The sequence below is a fragment of the Bombina bombina genome, chromosome 2, assembly GCF_027579735.1.
Source record: "Bombina bombina isolate aBomBom1 chromosome 2, aBomBom1.pri, whole genome shotgun sequence".
Lineage (NCBI taxonomy): Eukaryota > Metazoa > Chordata > Amphibia > Anura > Bombinatoridae > Bombina > Bombina bombina.
The window spans coordinates 1,356,520,217-1,356,540,773 of NC_069500.1; the positions used below are offsets into that span (position 1 = coordinate 1,356,520,217).

Sequence of the window (20,557 nt, forward strand, 5' to 3'; positions counted from 1 at the left end):
GCGAATTCAATGGGTTCTGTTCAAGGCCGCATCAATTAATACAACAAAGTGGTTAATAATCGACAGTTGTCTTTGCACTTCGATTGAACAGAAACCAAAATGGCAACCAAACTAACCCAACTTCAGCCTCGTTCTGAAGTTGACATAAGTAATGGCCGCTTTCCCACTAACAGCTGCCTTCCTGCCCCACCCCCTGTACTTGAGGTTTTGCCTGCTGCGGACGCTTAAAGCTGCACGTATACTGAACCGCATAACACGCGCTGCTTACTACGCGAGCCGGTACTATATTACTTTCTGTCGCATTGCCTACGAAAATATATACTGTTATTCGTGTTCTTTAAAAACGTAAGTGTCATATAAGTCATACAAACAGCACTGCGTAATATTTTAAAGCCAGTATACCAGATGGTGAATATAGCGAAGTTTAGGTCAGATGAGGAACTATTTTCTGAATAGTACGTGCAGACCAATGGTTAACTGTGGCAGGATACATACATGGATGAGTAAACAAATCTGCACCGGAATCCCCAGTGAAGGGGGTGAACCAAGTGGGAGGCGTGAGCGTTGGGCGGTCTTATTTTACTAGGCAACAACTATCTTAACTGACAGCTTTCTCAGCTAATTACACGGCAGGCCTATATACTACGCCCCACCTTCTGTCCTCTCTAAACCAATAGGAAGATGGAAGGCGTGGCTTTGTTGGTGCGCGTGCAATGTTTGTCCACCCATTCTGCATAGTAGTGTTGTAAACTGAGGCAGAGCAGCTGTTCGTTCATCGAGAGATCACAAAAGAGCAAACCGAATTGAACCGTTTATTATACAGAAACAGTTAACGACTTTGCATACAGTGTCACGGATTGCACAGCTTCTCTGGGTACTTTGCAGATGTTTTCAAGCAGCCTGGGATAAACAAGTGATTGGTGAGTACGGTACCGTAAGGTATGGGGTGACTTCATCGTGACAGTGTGTACAAGTGACATTGGTGCCAGTGACAATGTCTAGTTGTGTTTCCAGTCATTCATTTATCTGTACTTGTGTGTATGTGAGAGCTGTATGCACAGTATCAACTTCACTTCTGTATGACTATGTTTATTATAATTATGTTAAAATAAGTGTGATATTTCTTGACTGCTGTCCTATAGGGTCATGCTGGACTATAGCTTGCTGGGTCAGACCCTCAGCTATTTAGTAGAGAGAAGTGCTATTGTCTCATTGATCAATACATGCAGCTTTTTAGTGTAGTGGCCCATTAATGTTATATATGTGTGTGTATATATAATATATATATATCCTGTATATGTCGTGTGTTTGTACATACATACATACATACATGTAATTGTATTGTGTACTCTTATACTATGTGATCGTTTCTACTAAGGTTGGGTGGTTGTAAAAAAAAAAAAAAAAAACCTCTACCTGAATAATGTGTTATTGTTTAATTACGTTGTAGAAGTTTTGTGGTGTTAATGTGAGGACATTGTATTGTCACATGACAGTTACCAATTGAAAAGAGCGTATATTGACTTTAATGGGCTTAAATGTAAAGCAAGTGACAGTTAAGGTATTAAACTATCAGTCCCGAGTGGGCGGAACCAAAAAGCATTAGCAACAGAAAATGTTTTATATAAAAAAAATATATATATATTCTCTTGTTGAGGATTTGGAGTTTTCCCAAGTCATTTTTTTTTTAAATATAAAGATATGGTGTAAACTGTGGCTTCAGGATCCTGCACCACCAGTTGTCCACGCCCCCTCCATCTGACATTGTTTACATGTGTGTAGCCAATTGGCATCCAGAGTTTTGATGGACTTGCAGCCAGCATTCGTTTCATATGTATATTGGGAACAGATAATGTTTGTTCAATATCTGTATGTTGTAAACATACCTTTTTGAAATATGCATATTGGAAATGTGTAGTTTCCGTTCTATAACATCTTTTATTCTAAGCCTGCTTTTATTTTAGTGATGGGACATTTTAGCCAAAAAAAGAAAAAATGAGAGCAGTTTATTTTTGTCGTCTTTCACTGTGTAACCCTTTATGTGAAATAGTGAACGTCACACCTGCTGTGCTCCCTTGCCGCTCCTTTTATGATGATATGGTTGGTTGATCAAATGTCCGCTCCTTATGATGATATGGTTGGTTGATCAAATGTGTATATCTCCATGTCCTCATCTGGGGCTGCATGACGAGTACACAGGTTTTATTTTAGCTAGAGTGTCCCTTTTTAAAAATCAAAAGTTGTTTAGCACAACTCGTGTTTTAGTTGAGCCAAGTCTATCCGTTTTCTTTACAGTTAGCAGCCAGTGAAAATGGTGCTAACGCACTCTGAAAGTCTGCACAAACTGGTTGGCCAGAAGTTTCTCGCTTTGTTTGGGACTGATTTACATCTTGAAGCGGGTCATGTGTCAGAGTGGCCGTGGAAAAGTGGCATCATTAGGGCTGCTTCCCATAAAGATATTACCAGCTCTGACTTGAAGGTATGTTCCCATAATTGCCCACATCGGTATATTTTTTGATGTGAAAATCTCAAATTAAAGGGAAAGAGTACACTAATATTTTCTACCCTTTAATGTGTTCCCAATTATCTATTGAATTATCCACCTACTGAAGTGTATTCAATTGTTTACAATTAGCTCTTTCACCCAAGCTATACTGACCATTTCTGATAAAATAATGCTCAAGGTGGGGGCTGTGTCAGAGAAGTACTAAAATGTTGGAGAACCATGGAAAAGTATTGGCCTTTGTGTAAACATTAAAAAAGAAGTAATTCATTAGACTGATAAGATGATGAGGTATTCTCTCTGTATAAGATCAGGGCATTGTTTTGGGTTGTGGCATCATGTAGCAGAAGCAGCTATTTCATATACAAACATATACATAAAGGAGCAATTTGCCATAGATTTTATAATCTGCAGCTGGTATAACAAGTGATTGGTAGAAACCAATTTTACAGTACACCGTCCCTTTAAAAAGTAAGCTAAGAAGAGTGCTTGATTTCAGTTGTCATTACGGGTCAGTTTGATAACGATCTTGCTTAGATTTCCATTCAAATGGAAGCTGTCCCTTTTTTTTTTTTTTGTGATTGTAAACTTAAGCTCTACTCGCAACAATATTTGTAATAAAAAAAGTAAATGATGGGCACTTTCATTAATCAAGATGATTGTAGATGCTAAAATATATAAATCGCCCTTTCATTTTCTTATACATTCCGCTGTTTATTTCGTCTGCAACACATATTCTTTTTCTATGTGAAATTAAAAATTCACCTGTAGCCAATCGTAACTCGTCCCCTTTGTCACCCAGCAAGTTAAAGTGATGGTAAATCCAAGTGTATAAAATATGCTAGGATTTACCATCAATAAAAATAAACAGTAGTTTAATTCATGACTTACAGAAAAAAGGGTGCTTAACTCACTCTTTCTGTGCCCCGGCAGCTTGCTAAAGTCAGCGGCTCCAGCCGCCCACGGCACAATGCACTTCTTCAATGAGGTGACATTTCCACCTCTAAACCAATAGCAGTGCGTGTCAACTGACATCCTAGCACGGCTATTGGTTTGGTTGAGCGGTGGAAACATCACCTTATTGGTAGAGAGTCATGTTCCATGGGTGGCCGGAGTTTAGCACCTTTTTTAGTAAGTGATGAATTAAACTACTGTTTATTTTTAGTGATGGTAAATCCTAGCATGTTTTTTTTTTAAAAAAAAAAACTCATTCCATAAAAGGGACATGAATTCCCACATTTTCTATTATGATTCAGATAGAGCATACATTTTTAAATAACTTTTCAATTTTAGTTTTTTCAATTTTGCTTCATTCTCCTGGTATTCTTTGAGGGAGCAGCTACACACATCAGTAAGCCAATGAAAACAGGCAATTATGTGCAGCAGATACACAATTATCAGATACCTCCCAATTCCTGAGCCTACCTGGGTATGACTTTAAGAAAAGGATACAAAAAGAACAAATACAATTGGATAATAGAAGTAAGTTGGAAAGAAAATTACAAAAGAAAAAAATTGGGTTTCATGTCCCCTTTAAGTATGTTCATCTCATCTTTTGTGGCCTGGTAGGGATAGCTTTAAATGAGCTCCTGCACTGATCTAAAAACAGGATGCATTTACTTACCTGCATATTGCTAAACATTTTATGTGGAATTATATTTTAAATAAACTAGTCCCTTTTTTTTTTTTTTTCTCCACTTTTCATTTCAACTTGAGTGCTCTTTTCCTCTTTTAGCCTTGGGTATTAAATCTTCCTATTTTGTTACTTGGGGGCATTTGTGTCGCAAGCCTTTCAGACAATTACATTTGACAACATTTTAGTGTCAGACCTCCAGTAACCTGCTTAGGTTTTAAATGATACTTCTGTTTTTCTAATCTCCTTGAAGTTATATCGAGTGATATGTCTAACAGGATATTTTTATTTGTTTATCACTACATATCATGTATATCGGAAATACATTTTGAGTTATTACACTATATGGCTGGACACTTCATTGGCGCCAGTTTTTATGTGTGTTCTTGGCTTTGCCTATAAAATCCTTCCCTGCATTCTTTAACTTTTTTTTTTTTTTTGCTACTACATTTTTGTTCACTCCAAAAATGGTGGCACTACTCCTTTATGGCCATTATAACAGTGATAACAGGTAATTTTATCACTAGTGACACGTTTAACCTCTGCAAAGTGCACGGATCCTGGCATAGCTAGTTATGTGATCCCCTTTACGAATAAAATTAGACAATGTCATTTGATTGATAGTACCTTCACTTAGTCATTAGGGTTATGATTGGTAATCCTTTCTTTTTTTCTTCACAACAATATTTTTGAGTCCGCTGTTAGGCTTGTTTTGTGTGTGTTTTTTATTTTAAATAATCTGTACAGGGTATATAAAGAAGAATTTTTAGAGGTCGGAGCCACAACTACAATGTTAGGAAGAATAGCTTCATGTCTAGCCTATTGTAAGTTATTCTGTCTATCCAATATTTATTGATCAAAGTCAGCACTCCCAAACAAGGCACTGAACAGTGGAGCTGCCACACCCCAACAAACTCTTGAAAATAAAGTTCCAGGTTATGTTTTTTTAAACAGACCTTTTTATTTCAACTTCATTTAATTAGGGTCCCAAAGAACAGACAAGACGTTTCATTGGCTTTCAGACGCCTTTCATTGGCTGTTATATCTATCTGATTACACATTTATTCAGACAGACAAGACTAGCAGCCTATGGAAGGCTTCTTGTTTGTTCTTTGAGACCCTAATTAAATGAAGCCAGAATAAAGGTACATTCTATAAAAAAAAAAAACATAAAGCTGGAACTTTTTGTTCATTTGTAGTGTTTTTGAGAATGGCTAAATAATTGTTCATATTGCCTGTTGCACTTTACTTCAGTTACTTTTGGGGGATAACATTTAAGATATCAATTGTTATTTCTTTGCAACATGATTTCTAAGATGGGCTCTTGCATACCATTGGAATCATTCTTGGAACAAAGTATTGCAGAGCTTTTATACTCATTATGCCAAGGTCAAATGCACGCACCAATCCTTTTTAAATGATAGATTCTCTAGAATAATACTATTCCCTTTAAACCAATGGTATTCTATTTAAAACTTCAGATATATGCACAGAATAGGTAGATAGGTTTCTTATATACTTTGTTGTGTTCCTCTGTCCATTAGCTCCTCCCTCAAGTGCTGCCAGCGATACATTGATTCCCTTTCATTTTGAGCTCTGCTTCTATTGGGTGAAACAAGGGGAAGTGGGAAGGGTCTTATTTCTGCACAATGTGTGACTTGCTGACCATGCACAGCAACCTTGCCTATCTGATAATAAATATACGCTACTCATTTGTATGAACTGAAATTTTGAATCTGATATATTGTAGAAAAAAGAAAACGGTTCACACTGACATTTGTCTTTTATGATCACTTTGATTACCTAGAAGATAATACAAATGACGATAAAAACATTGTGCACAACTACCATTTGTATGAGTGGCTTCCTGTTTGGTTTCAACTTGAGCTCTTATCTCTAGCCTCTGTTACAAGGAGGAGTAGGGAGAAATTCCTTCAGTGCAAATTGAATACTATAAATGGGACAGACAGGCTTTGTGATTGCTGAAAAGAAAACACGTTGCCTAAGATTAGCCTGGCAGCTGTGCGCTTCACTAGACAGTGTGGGATGGGGGAAGGTTTTGTGCAAATTACTTTTATACATTTTGATAATGATGCATTGCTAGTAAAACTAAAGATGCACATCATAAAGTAAGACCTGCATGTTGTTGGTGTTTTTGTTTTAATTATTTTTTTTATAATATTGTAGGGATAAAATCATGGACCTTCTTTTTTTTTTTTTTTTTAACTTGTGGCTCATTTTTAGTAAAAGTAATAAAAATAGTTTTTTCTTTTTATACGGAATTGTAATAAGTGTCCTTCTTCTATTTGCAGATTTGTGTTGAGTTTGATGTCGAGTCTTGGGAGGAGAGATCATGGATAGACTTGTACAACACTAAAGTTCAGGTTTTTCTGTTGGAACAAAGTTTAGTTTTTGTTGATCGGCAGTCTCCAAGTAATCCTGATGTCACAGTTCAGTGGCCCGCTTTGGTGAGCACTTTTTTTTTTATGCCGGTTATGTACAGAGAAATGTAGTGCTTTTAAATATTTAAAAAGTACTTAGTATACATTTTAGCAGTTTACGATTGACATTCTGTGTGACTGGTTATGTTTATACAACAATAAAGGAATCTGCTCTGTTTGCACACTTCCAGATGCTCTTACTATGGCTTTGATTTGCAGATATTTCTCTTCTTTGTGACAGTCGGATTTTCTAAAAGTTGGCATGGAAAAATTGTGCGTGTGTGTGCATATATGTTTATTTATATATTAATATATATTCTATGTTTTGTATTTTATTATTGGGAGTTGGCCCTGTTAGCCAGTGATGAGTCAATGAGTCATTTTAAATGTAAAAATCTTAAAATAAACTTTTTTTTTTTCTCAGTTAAACAAAAGCTCAATGCTTTAGTTCTTTGATGTTGAACTTGTGTTTTTGTTTTGTTTTTTTCTGACCTGTAGGGGACTTCTTGTACCTAACTTTTATATGTTCTTTTCCACAGAATTATAAATGCTTTGTGGGCAAAGCTTTGGTGGAATCAGTGGCTTGCGTACAGTTTCTTGGAGATAAAAACAAAGTATTTCTATCTAATGAATTGGTGAAACCTGCACGGGTAATCTTTTAGTCTTTTACTCCAATTTTTTGTTTTATGGGATTTGTTTAAAGGTTGTAAATTTAATATTAGATTTATTTTAATCTTGTTGATCTTCTCTCTTTCATTCAGTCTATCCTTATTTGCTTAGAATTCTTTTGATTACAGTACTGGTGTTTGGATCTAAACGTACTTGTTGAATGTATACCAGACTTACTATTTTGTATTTTCAGGATCGCGAATGCTTGAAGGAATTCTTGACACAGAACCAAAATTTAAATAGAGAATTTCAAGAATTGCTCAGAAGAAATCTAGATGAAAATCGTATATTACAAGGTATGTAAGTTACTTTACGGAAGTCAATGAGAGAATTCTCTTACAGTATAAAAAAGTCAATCAAAACCATAAATTCTCTATTTGCTAAGACAGTTGTGTATTTTTATGAAGATCCCTTTGCAGAGCTGGCCCAGTCATAGGTTCAGACATGCTCAGTCACTAGGTGTGTTATCGCCAGACTAGTAATGCATTGCTGCTGTGCAATTTTGGTGTTAAACGCCCAGTTCTCTGCTAACGGTAGTGAATAATAAAATACTGTAACACATCAAAACACTTTATTGATTTACGTTCTCTTTAATTGTTCTGTGTTTATTTTGTTTTCCCACTCGTGTGTGTAAAATACAAGATACTTTAATGGTGTTTATACTTCTATTAACTTTTTTTTTTTTTTTTTTTTTTTTCATCCTTTCTTTAAGGGGCAACAAGTTTAATTGGAAGATCAATAAGAGTTTATAGCATGGACCCCTCAGCTCAGTGGTTCACTGCATCTATAGTAAACACAAATACTCAGACGAGAACTCTGGAAGTTAAGTGTGACCAGGTGAGTCATGTATAAGCTTTTGTCATGAGCTTGTTGTCATGTGGGTAGCAGAATCTGAAGTACTGAATAAACTCAGTTTTTCTTGTCAGGTCTGTGGAGGCTTGAACTTGTGATATTGCTGTTAGCAAGTGAGCTATAATACTGCAGTGTCAGTTTTAGTTTTCATTTGTGTAGTGTTGCGAAATTCTTTAGTGCTAGGTACAAAGGTTTGCTATACAATGACAAAGATTTGTGGTAAGATACGAATACATAGCAGACTAAACAAAACTAGTAAAGGAGGAGTAGGTTCCTGCTCAAAAGAGCTTAACCTACAGGTTAAGGGTGTAGAGACATTAGGTTTAGGGTCATTTGTAGTTGCATCTGCGAGTCAAGGCAGTTGAAGATGTGTTTTGGTTAGGGTGAAAAACCGTTAGAGGAGAGCTGGTAAGCCTTTCTGAATAGTTGTTTTCATAGAGCGCCTGAAGCTATATAAGGTTGAAGACCGTCTGATGGTGTATGTTCGAGGGTTCAGAGGGCAGGAGCATTGAGTAAAAAGTTTTAGAGGCGAGAGAGGGATGTAGAAATAATAGTGGAGAGACATGGGTCAGGAATGATCGAAGAAGGCAGGCCAGTTGATATTTTGGAGATAAGTGAAGAAATATAGTTGGGAACAAGACTAAGGGTTTAGAAATAAATACATTTTATAAAGGGACACGGAACCCAAATTTTTTTCTTTTGTGATTCAGATGGAGCATGCAATTTTAAGCAACTTTCTAATTTACTATTATCAAATTTTCTTCATTATTTTGCTATCTTTATTTGAAAAATAGGGCCCTGGAGAGCACTTTTTTTATTGGTGGATGAATTTATCCACCAATCAGCATGAACAACCCAGGTTGTTCACCAAAAATGGGCCGGCATCTAAACTTACATTCTTGCATTTCAAATAAAGATACCAAGAGAATGAATATAATTTGATTATAGGATTAAATTAGAAAGTTGCTTAAAATGTAATGCTCTGTCTGATTAACGAAAGAAAAAATTTGGGTTCAGTGTCCCTTTTAAGGCTATGCAATTGCTGCACTTTGATATTCTATATATATTTTGTTGTTAATATTTATATATACAACTTATTTTTCATGAAGGTTCCAGCTTTGAAAAACATTGATCCTGCATTGATAAATGTAGAACTTGTGCAGAACAGCAGTGACAAGAACGGTAAGCTTAGCTGAATTTATGATTGCGCATGTTCGGGTTTTTTTTTTTTTTGTCAAGCAGAAAACTTATTAAATGTAATTTACTTCAGGAAAATCCAGAAAATCTCGAGCACCAAAAAGAGTGTTGCAGGACTCGGGAGACAAAACTGAAGCGAAGCAAAGCCGCACAGAACAGGTAAGTTAATTAATTAAAATGCATATGTGATGTACAAAATCTGCTATGATTATGTGCTCACACGCATACTTACGTAAAATTACACATTTTATTTATAACTTCCTGAAAAATGTTTAAGTACAGTGGGCATCTGTTTGTTAAATTATGTTCTATTACATGTCGTGTGTTATTTTTTTTTTTTTTTTCTCCCAACTTTAGGTACCTGGAAAAGATTCCAATCAGAAAACAAGTTTCCTTACCTATTCCAGAGATGATGGAAAAACGTTAGTTGTGGTTGATAGCCCCAAATCCCCAGGGAGCTCTGCATTCAGTTTTGTGAAAAAGCCAGCAGAAAACGCCAGCCAACAAATGGTTAGTGTAAATGATATTGTTAATATTTAATTTCTCTATCTGCCCCATATGAACTCAGATGTTTGCATACATATACGGATTGATCAATTCTTTTAAATATTGTGCATCACGTTGGACAATTTAAAAACCTTGCTTTTCTTCAACTCCTTGCAGAAAGTCATTTTTCCAGCTTTACAAAACAATGTCTAACTTTCAACCCGATTTATCGAATGCAGGAATCTTGCATAAGTGTTGGTTGCTTCTCGTTCAGGTTTTATATTGATGTTTTTTTGTCTAGGTGGCACCTGGCCTTTTCTCTAAACAGTCTGTTCCAGTTGGGTTTGGAGAAGCATTACTCGGCTGTGCTGCCATGACTCCTGCCAGTCAAAGCTTTGCATCTCTTGCTACTCCTCCACAAGCTAATTCACCTCCAACGTTTGGTGCAGCTACTCCTCATGGGTAAGAACTGTTAATAGGACTCTATAGCCAACATTAAACTTTAATTAAACTGAGCATGCCATTCTGTGATTGGCTGATGGCTGGCACATGATACTGGGCTGAGGTAAATGTAAGTAACTTACAAAAGTCTTATTTTGCAATTGAAAGTCATTAGTTTTTTATATTTTGCTGTTGTTGGTTATGCAGTTTTAGTGTATTTAGTGGTCCTTCTAATTGTACTCATTTAGGAGCCCAAGATTTTTCAGTTTTAATAGTAATTCCTATCACTCTGAGGTGTGTTTTGCATCTTTAACTTGAAATACAATAAGGTAATGGTCACCATGCAGGGATAGATAAGTTGTATACGTGCGCCATTCTCTTGGGAAGAAGCGCCATTTTTGAGGGTAGATAATTTCTGAGTCTTAAAGTTTCCTTTAAAAGCAAAAGGCCTTTGTTGGAACATCCATATTGTATGTTCCCAATCTAGTAAGAGATTTATTTTGCAGCTGTGTTCCCTGGAGCATGCTTTTTATTGGTGGTTAGTTTTCATTTTGTATTATGAAATGTGCTTCTTTTATGGTTTTTTTTTTGTTGAAGTAGTGTGCACATGCCCGGAAAACTAAATGCAGCAGTGTGTGTGCTGTTGTGAATGTATAACATTGTTAAAAGCATTCTTGCAAAACTGCTGCCATATAGGGCTCCAGACACGTGCACACTTCTGTGCCTACCTATATGCTTTTCAACAAAGGAAACCAAGAAAGAGAAGTCAATTTGATTTATTTTTATTTAATATATAGATAAGTAAAAAATAAATAAATTATCTGACTCTTAATCTTATTATTTTTTAGAAAAAGCGATCAAAATTTACCTCGAGAAACAACATCCATATTTAACAGTGAAATAAAAGAAGAGACAAACTTGTTCCTTAGTGCTGCAATGTCTTATGGTGATAAAAGGAGTTTGGGTTTCGGCCTTGCAGGAAATCCTTTTTCCTCTGCGTCAGCCAGTTTTCCTTCCTGGTCAAGCCAAACAAATAGTGAAAATGGCGTCAAATCAGAAAATCTTTTTCAGGCGTTTACAAAACCATCCACAGTGTTTCCTAAAGGTTTTGAATTTTCTGTGGAGACTTTTCCAGAGAGAAAAACTCTTGCTGTCACAGACTCTCCAAAACCTGTGACAGACTCTCCAAAACCTGTAACAAGCGAGGTTTGCAACATGACTTGGCAACAGCCTGCGCAAGATTCCAAAGTCTGCAGTGCATCAATGCCCCCAAAGGAATCGCCATTAGTGGCGCCTCCAGCTGTTGTCAAAAAGGAAACCCGTGGAAGGCCACGCTCTGTAAACGCATCTTCTAGGGGCCCCAGTAAAAATGATGCTGGTAAGTACAAACATATATATTAGATAGATATAGATATATATATATATATATATATATATATATATATATATTCTCTTTTTTTTTTTTTTTTTTTTTTTTTTTTCTACATGTGTTTTAATTCTATAGCTGAACCTGTTTCTGGGATCTACCTGATTGGTCATGAACCAACTTTGTGATAGAAATAGTTCCCCTCCAGCAATCCACAAACTTGATGTTTTAAGGGACAGTAAATATGTTATTGTATTAAGTTTTAATTTTGCATAGTAAAAATATACAATATACTTAGTTTATTTTGCCCCCCTTTTCCTGTAATTTAAAGGGATACTAAACCCACTTTTTTTTTTTTTTTTTTTTTTTTTCCATGATTCGGATCATGGAATTTTAAGCAACTTTCTAATTTGCTCCTGTTCATTTTTCTTCATTCACTTGGGGTTTTTAAAAAAAAAAAAAAAAAAAAAGCAGGAATGAAAGCTTAGGAGCCAGACCATTTTAGGTTCAGCACCCTGGATAGTGCTTGCTGATTGGAGGCTAAATTTGCTTGTGTAATTTTAAGTTGAAATGTGAGGCACTCACTCAGCAATGTTCTATATGTGCACAAGCTCAGTCATGCTCCTTCTAAAATAACAAATGCTGAAAGGGACATGGGAAGGGGAAAACATACATGCACTTCCTCTTTCTATAGCTTTAATGTTAGATAATTTTGTTTGTTCCCAAATTGTTGTTAACCTTGAGGCTTACTAGAGCACTAATGTTTCAAAACCTCACAAGTAAACATAAACCTATGCAGTACAATATTGATCGTGTATAGAAGCCTCTAATCCTGGGATATCTTGTTTCCCCAGTTACGTATCCTAGGTCTGTCTTGTCAGATGCACAAAAGCTGAAAAGGTTACAGCAGAGTGGAGAGATCTTTGTGCAGGACGGCTCCTGTAATCACATTGCTCCTCATCTTCATAAGTGCAGAGAATGCCGTCTGGACCGTTTTGGGAGAAGCAAGGAACAGAGAGATTCTGCCGTCTTCTGCAGGTTCTTCCACTTTAGGAGGTGCGTTTTTTTTTATAGTTTCTTTTGCAAGTTCTAAAAGGGTCTGTATTCTTGTGTGTGCGCTTTATAGATAATCAGGGCTGAATGAAGGATAAGTTACTATTTTAAAACTTGGTTTATCAAAGCTGAACTTAGTGTTTTCATGCTTGTTTATAGTCGGTCAAAATCAGATTTTTATTTATTGATTTTTCTTTTTCAAGGTTACATTTCAACAAACATGGATTGCTTAAGGAAGGTGGCTTCTTAACGCCTAACAAGTATGATGCAGGAGCAATAAGCTTATGGCTACCAGTAATGAGTAATGTTGTGGGCCTCGATCTGGACACCGCAAAATATATCCTGGCTAACATTGGGGACCACTTCTGCACGCTAGTAATGTCTGAAAAGGAAGTCATGGCATCAGTAGACACTCAAAGTAAGATCTGACATGATGTGTTGTGTGTGTGTTATTGCCAATATTATAGAGTTTAATATTTTACATAGAATTAAGTTTTGGCCTTCAGAAGTGTAATACATTATGAATTATGTTGAGATAAAAATATTAGCAGGTGAGAACATCTTAGTGTTAAGGGTAATAGGAGTTAATAAAAAAAATATATCTATTGAAGTTCTTTGCTCAGGCGAGATGATCTAAGTATAGCAAGGGCTTGCAAATTTTACATTGAGAGATGCAGGGTTCTGTTTGAAGAAGTGACTTCTACATTACACTATAAGATTTAAAACAAATTGAATGATTTCTCTCCTTTCCTGTGAGTTTTTGATCATCATTCCCTTAAATAGCCTTGATAAAATATTTTGAGAGCACTTAAAGTACTGATGAGGGAATTTGGGCCCTTTAAGGGACAGTTTACTCCAAAGTTGTTGTTTAAAAAGATAGATAATCCCCTTTATTCCCCTGTTTTGCACAGCCAACATAGTTATATTAATATACTTTTAAACTCTGTGATAACCAAGTTTCTAAGCCTCTTGACAGCCCCTGATCACATGGCTATTTATCTATTGACTTGCTTTTTAGCTAATTAGTGCAGTGTCATGCACAATGTTATCTATATGGCCCACATGAACTAGTAGTATCCTGTTGTGAAAGGCAAATAAAAAAAATCATGTGCTAAGAGGCTGTCTTTAGTGGCTTAGAAAAGGGTAGAAATTTCAAGGTTTAAATGTTATAAAGTACATAATATTGATGTAAACTAATGTTGGTTGTACAAAGCTGGGGAATGGGTAGAAAAGGCGTTATATCTTTTATACAATAACACTTTTGGTGTTGACTGTCTCTTTTAATGTGTTAATTTTATTGCAAGACTGCAGAAAAGTCTTACAATGTGCTTCCTGCCCCTTTTTTAAACTTGAATACAAGCAACCTCTCAGGGTGCATCTTGCATTTAATTGTTTTATTTTTATGTAAATCTACTTTTGGAACCTTCCTCAGATACATTTTTAAGTTTCTGGGTTTTCTTTTGTTGTCTTTTAGAACCCATAGGCTGGAAGAGGGCAGTCAGAGGGGTTCGTGAAATGTGTGATGTTTGTGACACAACAATTTTCAACCTTCACTGGGTATGTCCCAAGTGTGGCTTTGGCGTCTGTGTTGACTGCTACCGGATGAAAAAGAAGAGTTTAAGTACTGGTAAGGACCTATGCATTAAATTAGGAATGTGGTCAGAGTTAAAAATCTTTTGGGTGCACTGTGTAGTGTTGCTTGCCTCATATCTAGTCATGGTAATTTTATAGGAGAATTTAATGCAAAATATAAAGACCTATTTGTACACAAATGTGCAGGTATAAAACAATGGTTTTTGAGGTACATCTGTAGTGTAAGATTTTTTTTTTTTTTTAATTCTTTTTTTTATATTGGTCTGCGACTCTGCAGTAATCATTTTTATAACTGTTAAGATCTGTACTGCAATGTTTTCCAAATTGTTTCAATCATTGTATGAACATTTACTTATTATTGTAATTTATTTGCCTTTTAGCACATTTCTCCCTCTGAAGAATTGCATTATATATATATATATATATATATATATATATATATATATATATATATATATATATATATATATATATATATAAAATATTTTTTTTTTATTATTATATACTTTCAAGGTGTGGAAGGGCTTGAAACTTTCTCATGGCTGAAGTGTGTTAAAGGCCAGTTACATGAACCAGAAAATCTAATGCCTACGCAGATTATTCCAGGCAAAGGTAACGTGACTTTATAAACCACAAATACACAAATAGAGAACCTTAATACACCCTCATAAGGTTTTATAACAAATATTTTCTTTTCCCTAGCTCTTTATGATGTTGGGGATGTTGTCCACTCCGTTAGAGGCAAGTGGGGAATTAAATCAAATTGTCCATGTTCAAATAAGCACTTAAAGCCTTTATCAAAACCTTGTGTGAAGGAAGAAGTGAAACAGGTATGCATTTTATTTGTGTTCTGAGATTGGCTTGTGATGGCGCTGGGTTTGAGTGCTTTTAACAAGTAATTGTTCTTTTATTAGAGCACTCCTTGTGGGGCCGAGTCTGCTAATGGAAATCTTTTGCAACCCAGCACATTAACTCCACAGGAACCAATAGCATTTAGCAGCAAAACACCTTTATCATCTGGTTCTGGACCTTTAAGTTGGCTGACAGACCTGCCAAACACAAATGTGAACAAGGAAAATAAAGGTATGCTTGCTTTCAATATGTTTTCACTGGGTGGGGATATACTGTGTACAAAGCTTTTTTTTTTTTTTTTTTATTAAGATTATTTTTTATATTTGTTACCAACAGAGGGCTGTGGCTCTAATAGCCCCAATTAGGTCACATTTAAAGGATTTGTGGTTATTCACAGTGATTGTCAATGTTACTTTGAGGTATTTATTTTGTAACTACTAAATTATATTAGTCTGCAAATATTTGTGCATTTAATGTTGGTGATGATTTTTTTTTTTTTTTTTTTTTCTTTCAATTTAAGTGTTGGTAAGCATTTTTACACGTTTGGAAATCGGATATTTTACAGGGACTTTAATTGATCACTTCTAATGAAGATGCACTGTAACGTTTTAATTTAGTTGTACCATTCTAATACCCTGCACTCTGACCACCCACTTCAAAACTCCTATTTCGGTGAGCTAACGGTTTGAACTCTAGCCGTACAGCACTTTTTTTTTAGCTAGAGTGCTGATTGGAGAACTGTTCAAACTGATGGCTCACAAAAAAATTAGTTTTAAAGTGTACGGCCAGAGCATGAGGTATTAGAATGGCACAGCTAGATTAAAAAGTAAGTTACAGTGCATCTTTATTATCCCTGTAAAAAAATGCTTAGATTCTGGACCTGATTTTTTAAAACTTGAAAAGTTTACCATCACTTTAAGTTTTAGTTTGTTTAGAATCTGAATTATAATCTAATAATAAGTCAGGAAAGCAAGCTATACTAAGTTTTAAATAAAGATTATTAAGTATATCAAAATGTACTGGTCCTTATAACACAGGAACCAGCTATAAGGATATTGGCCAGGTGTAGTTGTTTTTGTTTATTTAATAATAATGAAAACATTCCTGCTGTAAAATACTTGTAATATTTACAGGACTTGCCACTCTACACCAACAGCTAAGGGGGAGCCCTTTTACTTAAGGATAGGTTGTGCACAAATATATTCTTTTCATTTAAAACCCAATTTAAATAACTTTATTGTAACTTTTTTTTATAGAACTGTTTCATATTCATGTTAGAAACTTAGTTTCTGTTAATGTCAGGGTGAGTTGTGTTTATAAATAGCATTATATTTATGTTCCGCAGATAATATATTTACTTCCATGCTTAAACCGGATTCAATGCCACTACCTTCCTTTGCTAGTTTTGGAAAGCCTGTTTCTGCTCTTCAGGCTTTTAGTAGTTCTATTCTGACACCCATGACCAGCAATAAGTCTGGCTTTTTGAGGAATCTTCTCAATAACTCCAGTGTTAAGGTACGAATATGTGTTGCTTTTTTTCTATGTGCAGATTTCAGTGCTATGTCACAGCTTCTCACCCAGAAATATTTTTTATTTTAGCAGGAAAACAGTCCAAAGAGCACTCCTAAAATACTTGATGACATCTTTGCTTCCTTGGTACAAAGTAAACCAGTTACTGATCAGTCTAAAAAACCACAAGGTCTCGCTATTCAGCCAAGTCTTATGGGGTTTAATACACCACATTACTGGCTGTGTGATAACCGACTGCTCTGTCTACAAGATCCTACCAACAAGAGCAACTGGAATGTGTTCAGAGAATGTTGGAAGCAAGGACAGGTAGATGACATACTAACCCATACTTTTTAGTACTTGGTGTTCCTTAGCAGCATATTGTACGGTGCATTGTGTCTATTCCTTAAAGGGACATGATACCCAAATGTTGAAGCAAATGGAAAGTGATGCAGCATAGCTGTAAAAATCTGATTAGAAAATATCACCTAAACATCTCTATGTAAAAAGGGAAGATATTTTACCTCTGACTTTTTAAGCAGCCAGTCAGGATACTTGTCCCATGACTTGTAAAGGAGTGTGCATCTGTCATGTGCATGCACAGTCCTGTTATTTTCCTTTTCAGTTTAACTAAGTTCTTTGAAATCTCGTGAAAGGCAAAGCATTATCTCAGCACTGGTGATGCTGATTGACTTTTTTTATAAAAAAAAAAATATTTTTAAATGTTTTTTTCCAACTTGCAGCTCAAGTATAACTGTATACCCTACACTTACTCTGGTGAGCTGAATACATTTTGAGGTACAATATCTTCCTTTTTTTTCATAGAGAGGCTCAGGTGATTTTTTTTCTTGTCAGATTTTTACAGATATGCTGCATCACTTTCAAGTGATTTAGTTTTTGAGTATTATGTCCCTTTTATGTGAAAATGTTAATATAGTTTCCCAATTACTAGCAGGACAGCGAGTCACTGCAAGTTTTTTTTTTTTTTTTTTTTTCTTTGCTATTACCCATTTTAAGAGGTAGAACATCTCAGTTTTCACATCTTCCACTATATCCTTTTCCTTCTGCTTATCTTCCTTGGGGAATGTGATTAGCATCTGGCACTCCCATTGGCTAGTTTTAGTAGACCTTTAGTAGATGCAATTTCTGGTGTAGCGCATGCATTTTAGTGACCAGAACATACCTGGGCCACAACTTTTTAGTGGCGGATTGTGTTTGTGCTCACTAAATAGTTGCAGCACCTGACAGTTTGTCGTAAGTCTGTCAGGGAGTTCCTGAAAAGTTGTGAAAACTCTGGTGCATACATAACAAAAAAGCTTGTAAGGCCTAAAGGCACATGCAATCATTGCAGAGATTGCCTTAGGATACCACTACTGCAATACTTAAGCAGATGATATACAAAGTAAAGGAGGTTACTACCACTGTGTGATCCCGGTTAATGTACCATTTCTACCACCCAATGATGTACACTTATTGCTATATATAGTGATGATTGTGGGACTGTCGTACCAAAGCAACTCCACTGAAGCTGGTTTTTGTTGTATGCAAGACGTATACAGAAGCTAATGTAACCTAAACTAGATGCTTCTGTGTATTGACCAACCAGTGTTACTTGTAGATTATTGCCTATAAGGGAAGTGACTTAGCTTCCACTGTCCTCACTGAACAAACCTTTCTTTCCATGTGTTAGCTGCGTGTGCTAAAGCACCTCTATCCTTGCCTGTGCATTTTATTTAGCCTACATCCGTTAAACCTGCATCACACTTGTACAGCAAGGTCTCACAACAGCACTCAGTCTTGTCAGATGTTAGTCTTAGAAAATTGATTAATAGTTTGTCCTATGAATAAAAGAGAGCTACCAAGGTTATGTGAAAGTGTTACTATAATCCATAATACAGTTTCAAAAATATTTATATTAGAAATCACTGCTGCCTCTGTGCAGGTGATAATGGCAGCTGTGGTTTATGTTGGGATTGTAGGTGTTTTACTAATCAAAAGGAAATATGTTCCAAAAGATTTGGTGTTTTGTTAGTGGACACTGAAGACGTTATTTAAATGGGTAAAATAAACTAATGTGCACTGTGTTTACTTTTGTGTAGCCTGTAATGGTATCTGGCGTGCATCACAAGTTGAATGGTGATCTCTGGCGACCAGAATCCTTTAGAAGAGAGTTTGGTGATCAGGAAGTTGATCTAGTGAACTGTAGAACTAATGACATCATTGCTGCAGCAACCGTCGGGGAGTTCTGGGATGGTTTTGAAGACCTAGAAGGTAAAGGACCACAAATACACAGTAGAATAGGGTAATCGGCAAATGCAAAAACAATTTGATTTTCACGAGTTGTAGATTTATTTATTTTTTGACAAATTTCAGTTCCCATTCCCAGTTTTGCATAACCAACAAGGTTATATTAATATACTACTAACCTCTATGATTACCTGGTATCTAAGCCTCTGTAGACTGCCCCCTTATTTCAGTTCTTTTGACAGACTTGCATTTTAGCCAATCAGTGCTGACTTATAAATAACTCCACGGGAGTGAGCACAATGTTATCTCTATGGCACACATGAACTAGTGCTGTCTAGCTGTGAAAAATTGTCAAAATGCAATGAGATAAGTGGCGGCCTTTAACGGCTTACAAATTAGCATATGATCCTACCTATGTTTTGGCTTTCAACAAAGAATACCAAGAGAACAAAGCACATTTGGAAAGTTGTTTAAAATTGCATGCCCTATCTGAATCATGAAAATTTAATTTTGACTTGATTGTCCCTTTTAAGTGTGGTGTAGGAACAGTCATCTCCAAATCTGTACCTATTTACTTTCTGTGACTACTTTACTATATGGCGAGGGTAAATATTTCACCTAGAGCCAGATTATCTGCCACTTCCTGACCAAATTGTGTTGAATACATAGCGATGTTATAGTTTGCTGATATATTGCGATTTTCAATGAGACGCTGAACATAGTAGAACATTCTAGCTCCTGTTTTTTCTACATCATTTTTCTTTTCTTGATAGGTCGCCTTAAAACTGCTGATGGACAGCCAATGGTACTGAAACTGAAGGACTGGCCCCCAGGAGAAGACTTTAGAGACATGATGCCATCTCGGTAAGATGCTTTATCTTGCAGCTCAATCTGTGGGAACCTTTATGGTTTTATTTAAATTTAGGAACCAGCGAATGTGAAGCAGTTTACAATTGTGTCCCTCTAAATAGAAATGTTAAAAAACAATACTCCTAAATTATAGTGAAAAATGCAGGGTTTTTTTGCCTATTGCTGTAATAATTTACTAAGTCTGAAATGAATTGCAAACACTGTATGCTTCTATGAACTAGTTGCAAACGCAGGTTGCTCCATTTTTAGTAAATCTCAATTGCTCATTTAAAGTGAAAGTCAATCCTAGCATTGTACAAACGCTAGGATTTACTATTGAAACAAAGGGGACTTTCATGAAGTATACGACACTTCATGTAGAAAGATCCTTTTATTTGTTTCAACCGATCACCGTTCTTAGCTGCTACGGCAGCCCACGACTACATTTTTTTTTTTTTCTAATTAACTAAGCTAAATCGGTGATTAACTACCCTAAGGGACAAAAGAGGGCTTAGTCTCTGCATATGTAAAGAGTTCATGCTATACCTGTGTATTAGTTTGTGATTGGTTAGCAAGGGTTCGTTTGTTCTGTGAGACAGGGAAATATGTGAAAACAAAGCTGCATTATTCATTGCAAAATTTTTCTCAGATACGAAGGTACATTGTTATGCAACTTACAATTTGTTTAATTTACCTTTAATGCCACTGGCATAAAAATAAGGCTTGTGATTTTTAAGGGGACAGTAAAGTAAAAAAATTAAATTATGATTCAGGGCCAAATCGATCAAATGTTGGCAATAAAAAAACGCAAATAACCAAGTTTTTAGCCTCACGGATGTCTCCAATAGAAATGAGAGCTCTCTTCT

General features: G+C 35.8%; 1 protein-coding gene across 3 annotated transcripts in view; it reads left to right on the top strand.

The window, feature by feature from the left end:
* The first annotated feature begins 721 nt into the window (after positions 1–721).
* Positions 722–20,557, top strand: part of KDM3A (lysine demethylase 3A) — a 32,018-nt gene continuing 12,182 nt past the window's right edge. The window contains exons 1-21 of one of the 3 annotated variants that reach the window (XM_053704274.1): positions 722–920; positions 2,296–2,479; positions 6,449–6,604; positions 7,117–7,227; positions 7,440–7,542; positions 7,959–8,083; positions 9,208–9,280; positions 9,369–9,454; positions 9,653–9,805; positions 10,083–10,243; positions 11,071–11,600; positions 12,443–12,644; positions 12,845–13,059; positions 14,116–14,268; positions 14,739–14,846; positions 14,937–15,064; positions 15,149–15,317; positions 16,432–16,601; positions 16,686–16,922; positions 18,695–18,866; positions 19,616–19,706. In XM_053704274.1, coding sequence (XP_053560249.1) covers positions 2,312–2,479; positions 6,449–6,604; positions 7,117–7,227; positions 7,440–7,542; positions 7,959–8,083; positions 9,208–9,280; positions 9,369–9,454; positions 9,653–9,805; positions 10,083–10,243; positions 11,071–11,600; positions 12,443–12,644; positions 12,845–13,059; positions 14,116–14,268; positions 14,739–14,846; positions 14,937–15,064; positions 15,149–15,317; positions 16,432–16,601; positions 16,686–16,922; positions 18,695–18,866; positions 19,616–19,706 — 3,311 coding nt within the window. In that variant the 5' untranslated portion in view covers positions 722–920; positions 2,296–2,311. The remainder of the gene's footprint in view (positions 921–2,295; positions 2,480–6,448; positions 6,605–7,116; positions 7,228–7,439; positions 7,543–7,958; positions 8,084–9,207; positions 9,281–9,368; positions 9,455–9,652; positions 9,806–10,082; positions 10,244–11,070; positions 11,601–12,442; positions 12,645–12,844; positions 13,060–14,115; positions 14,269–14,738; positions 14,847–14,936; positions 15,065–15,148; positions 15,318–16,431; positions 16,602–16,685; positions 16,923–18,694; positions 18,867–19,615; positions 19,707–20,557) is intronic. The other 2 variants (XM_053704275.1, XM_053704277.1) reach the window with 2 other exon arrangements.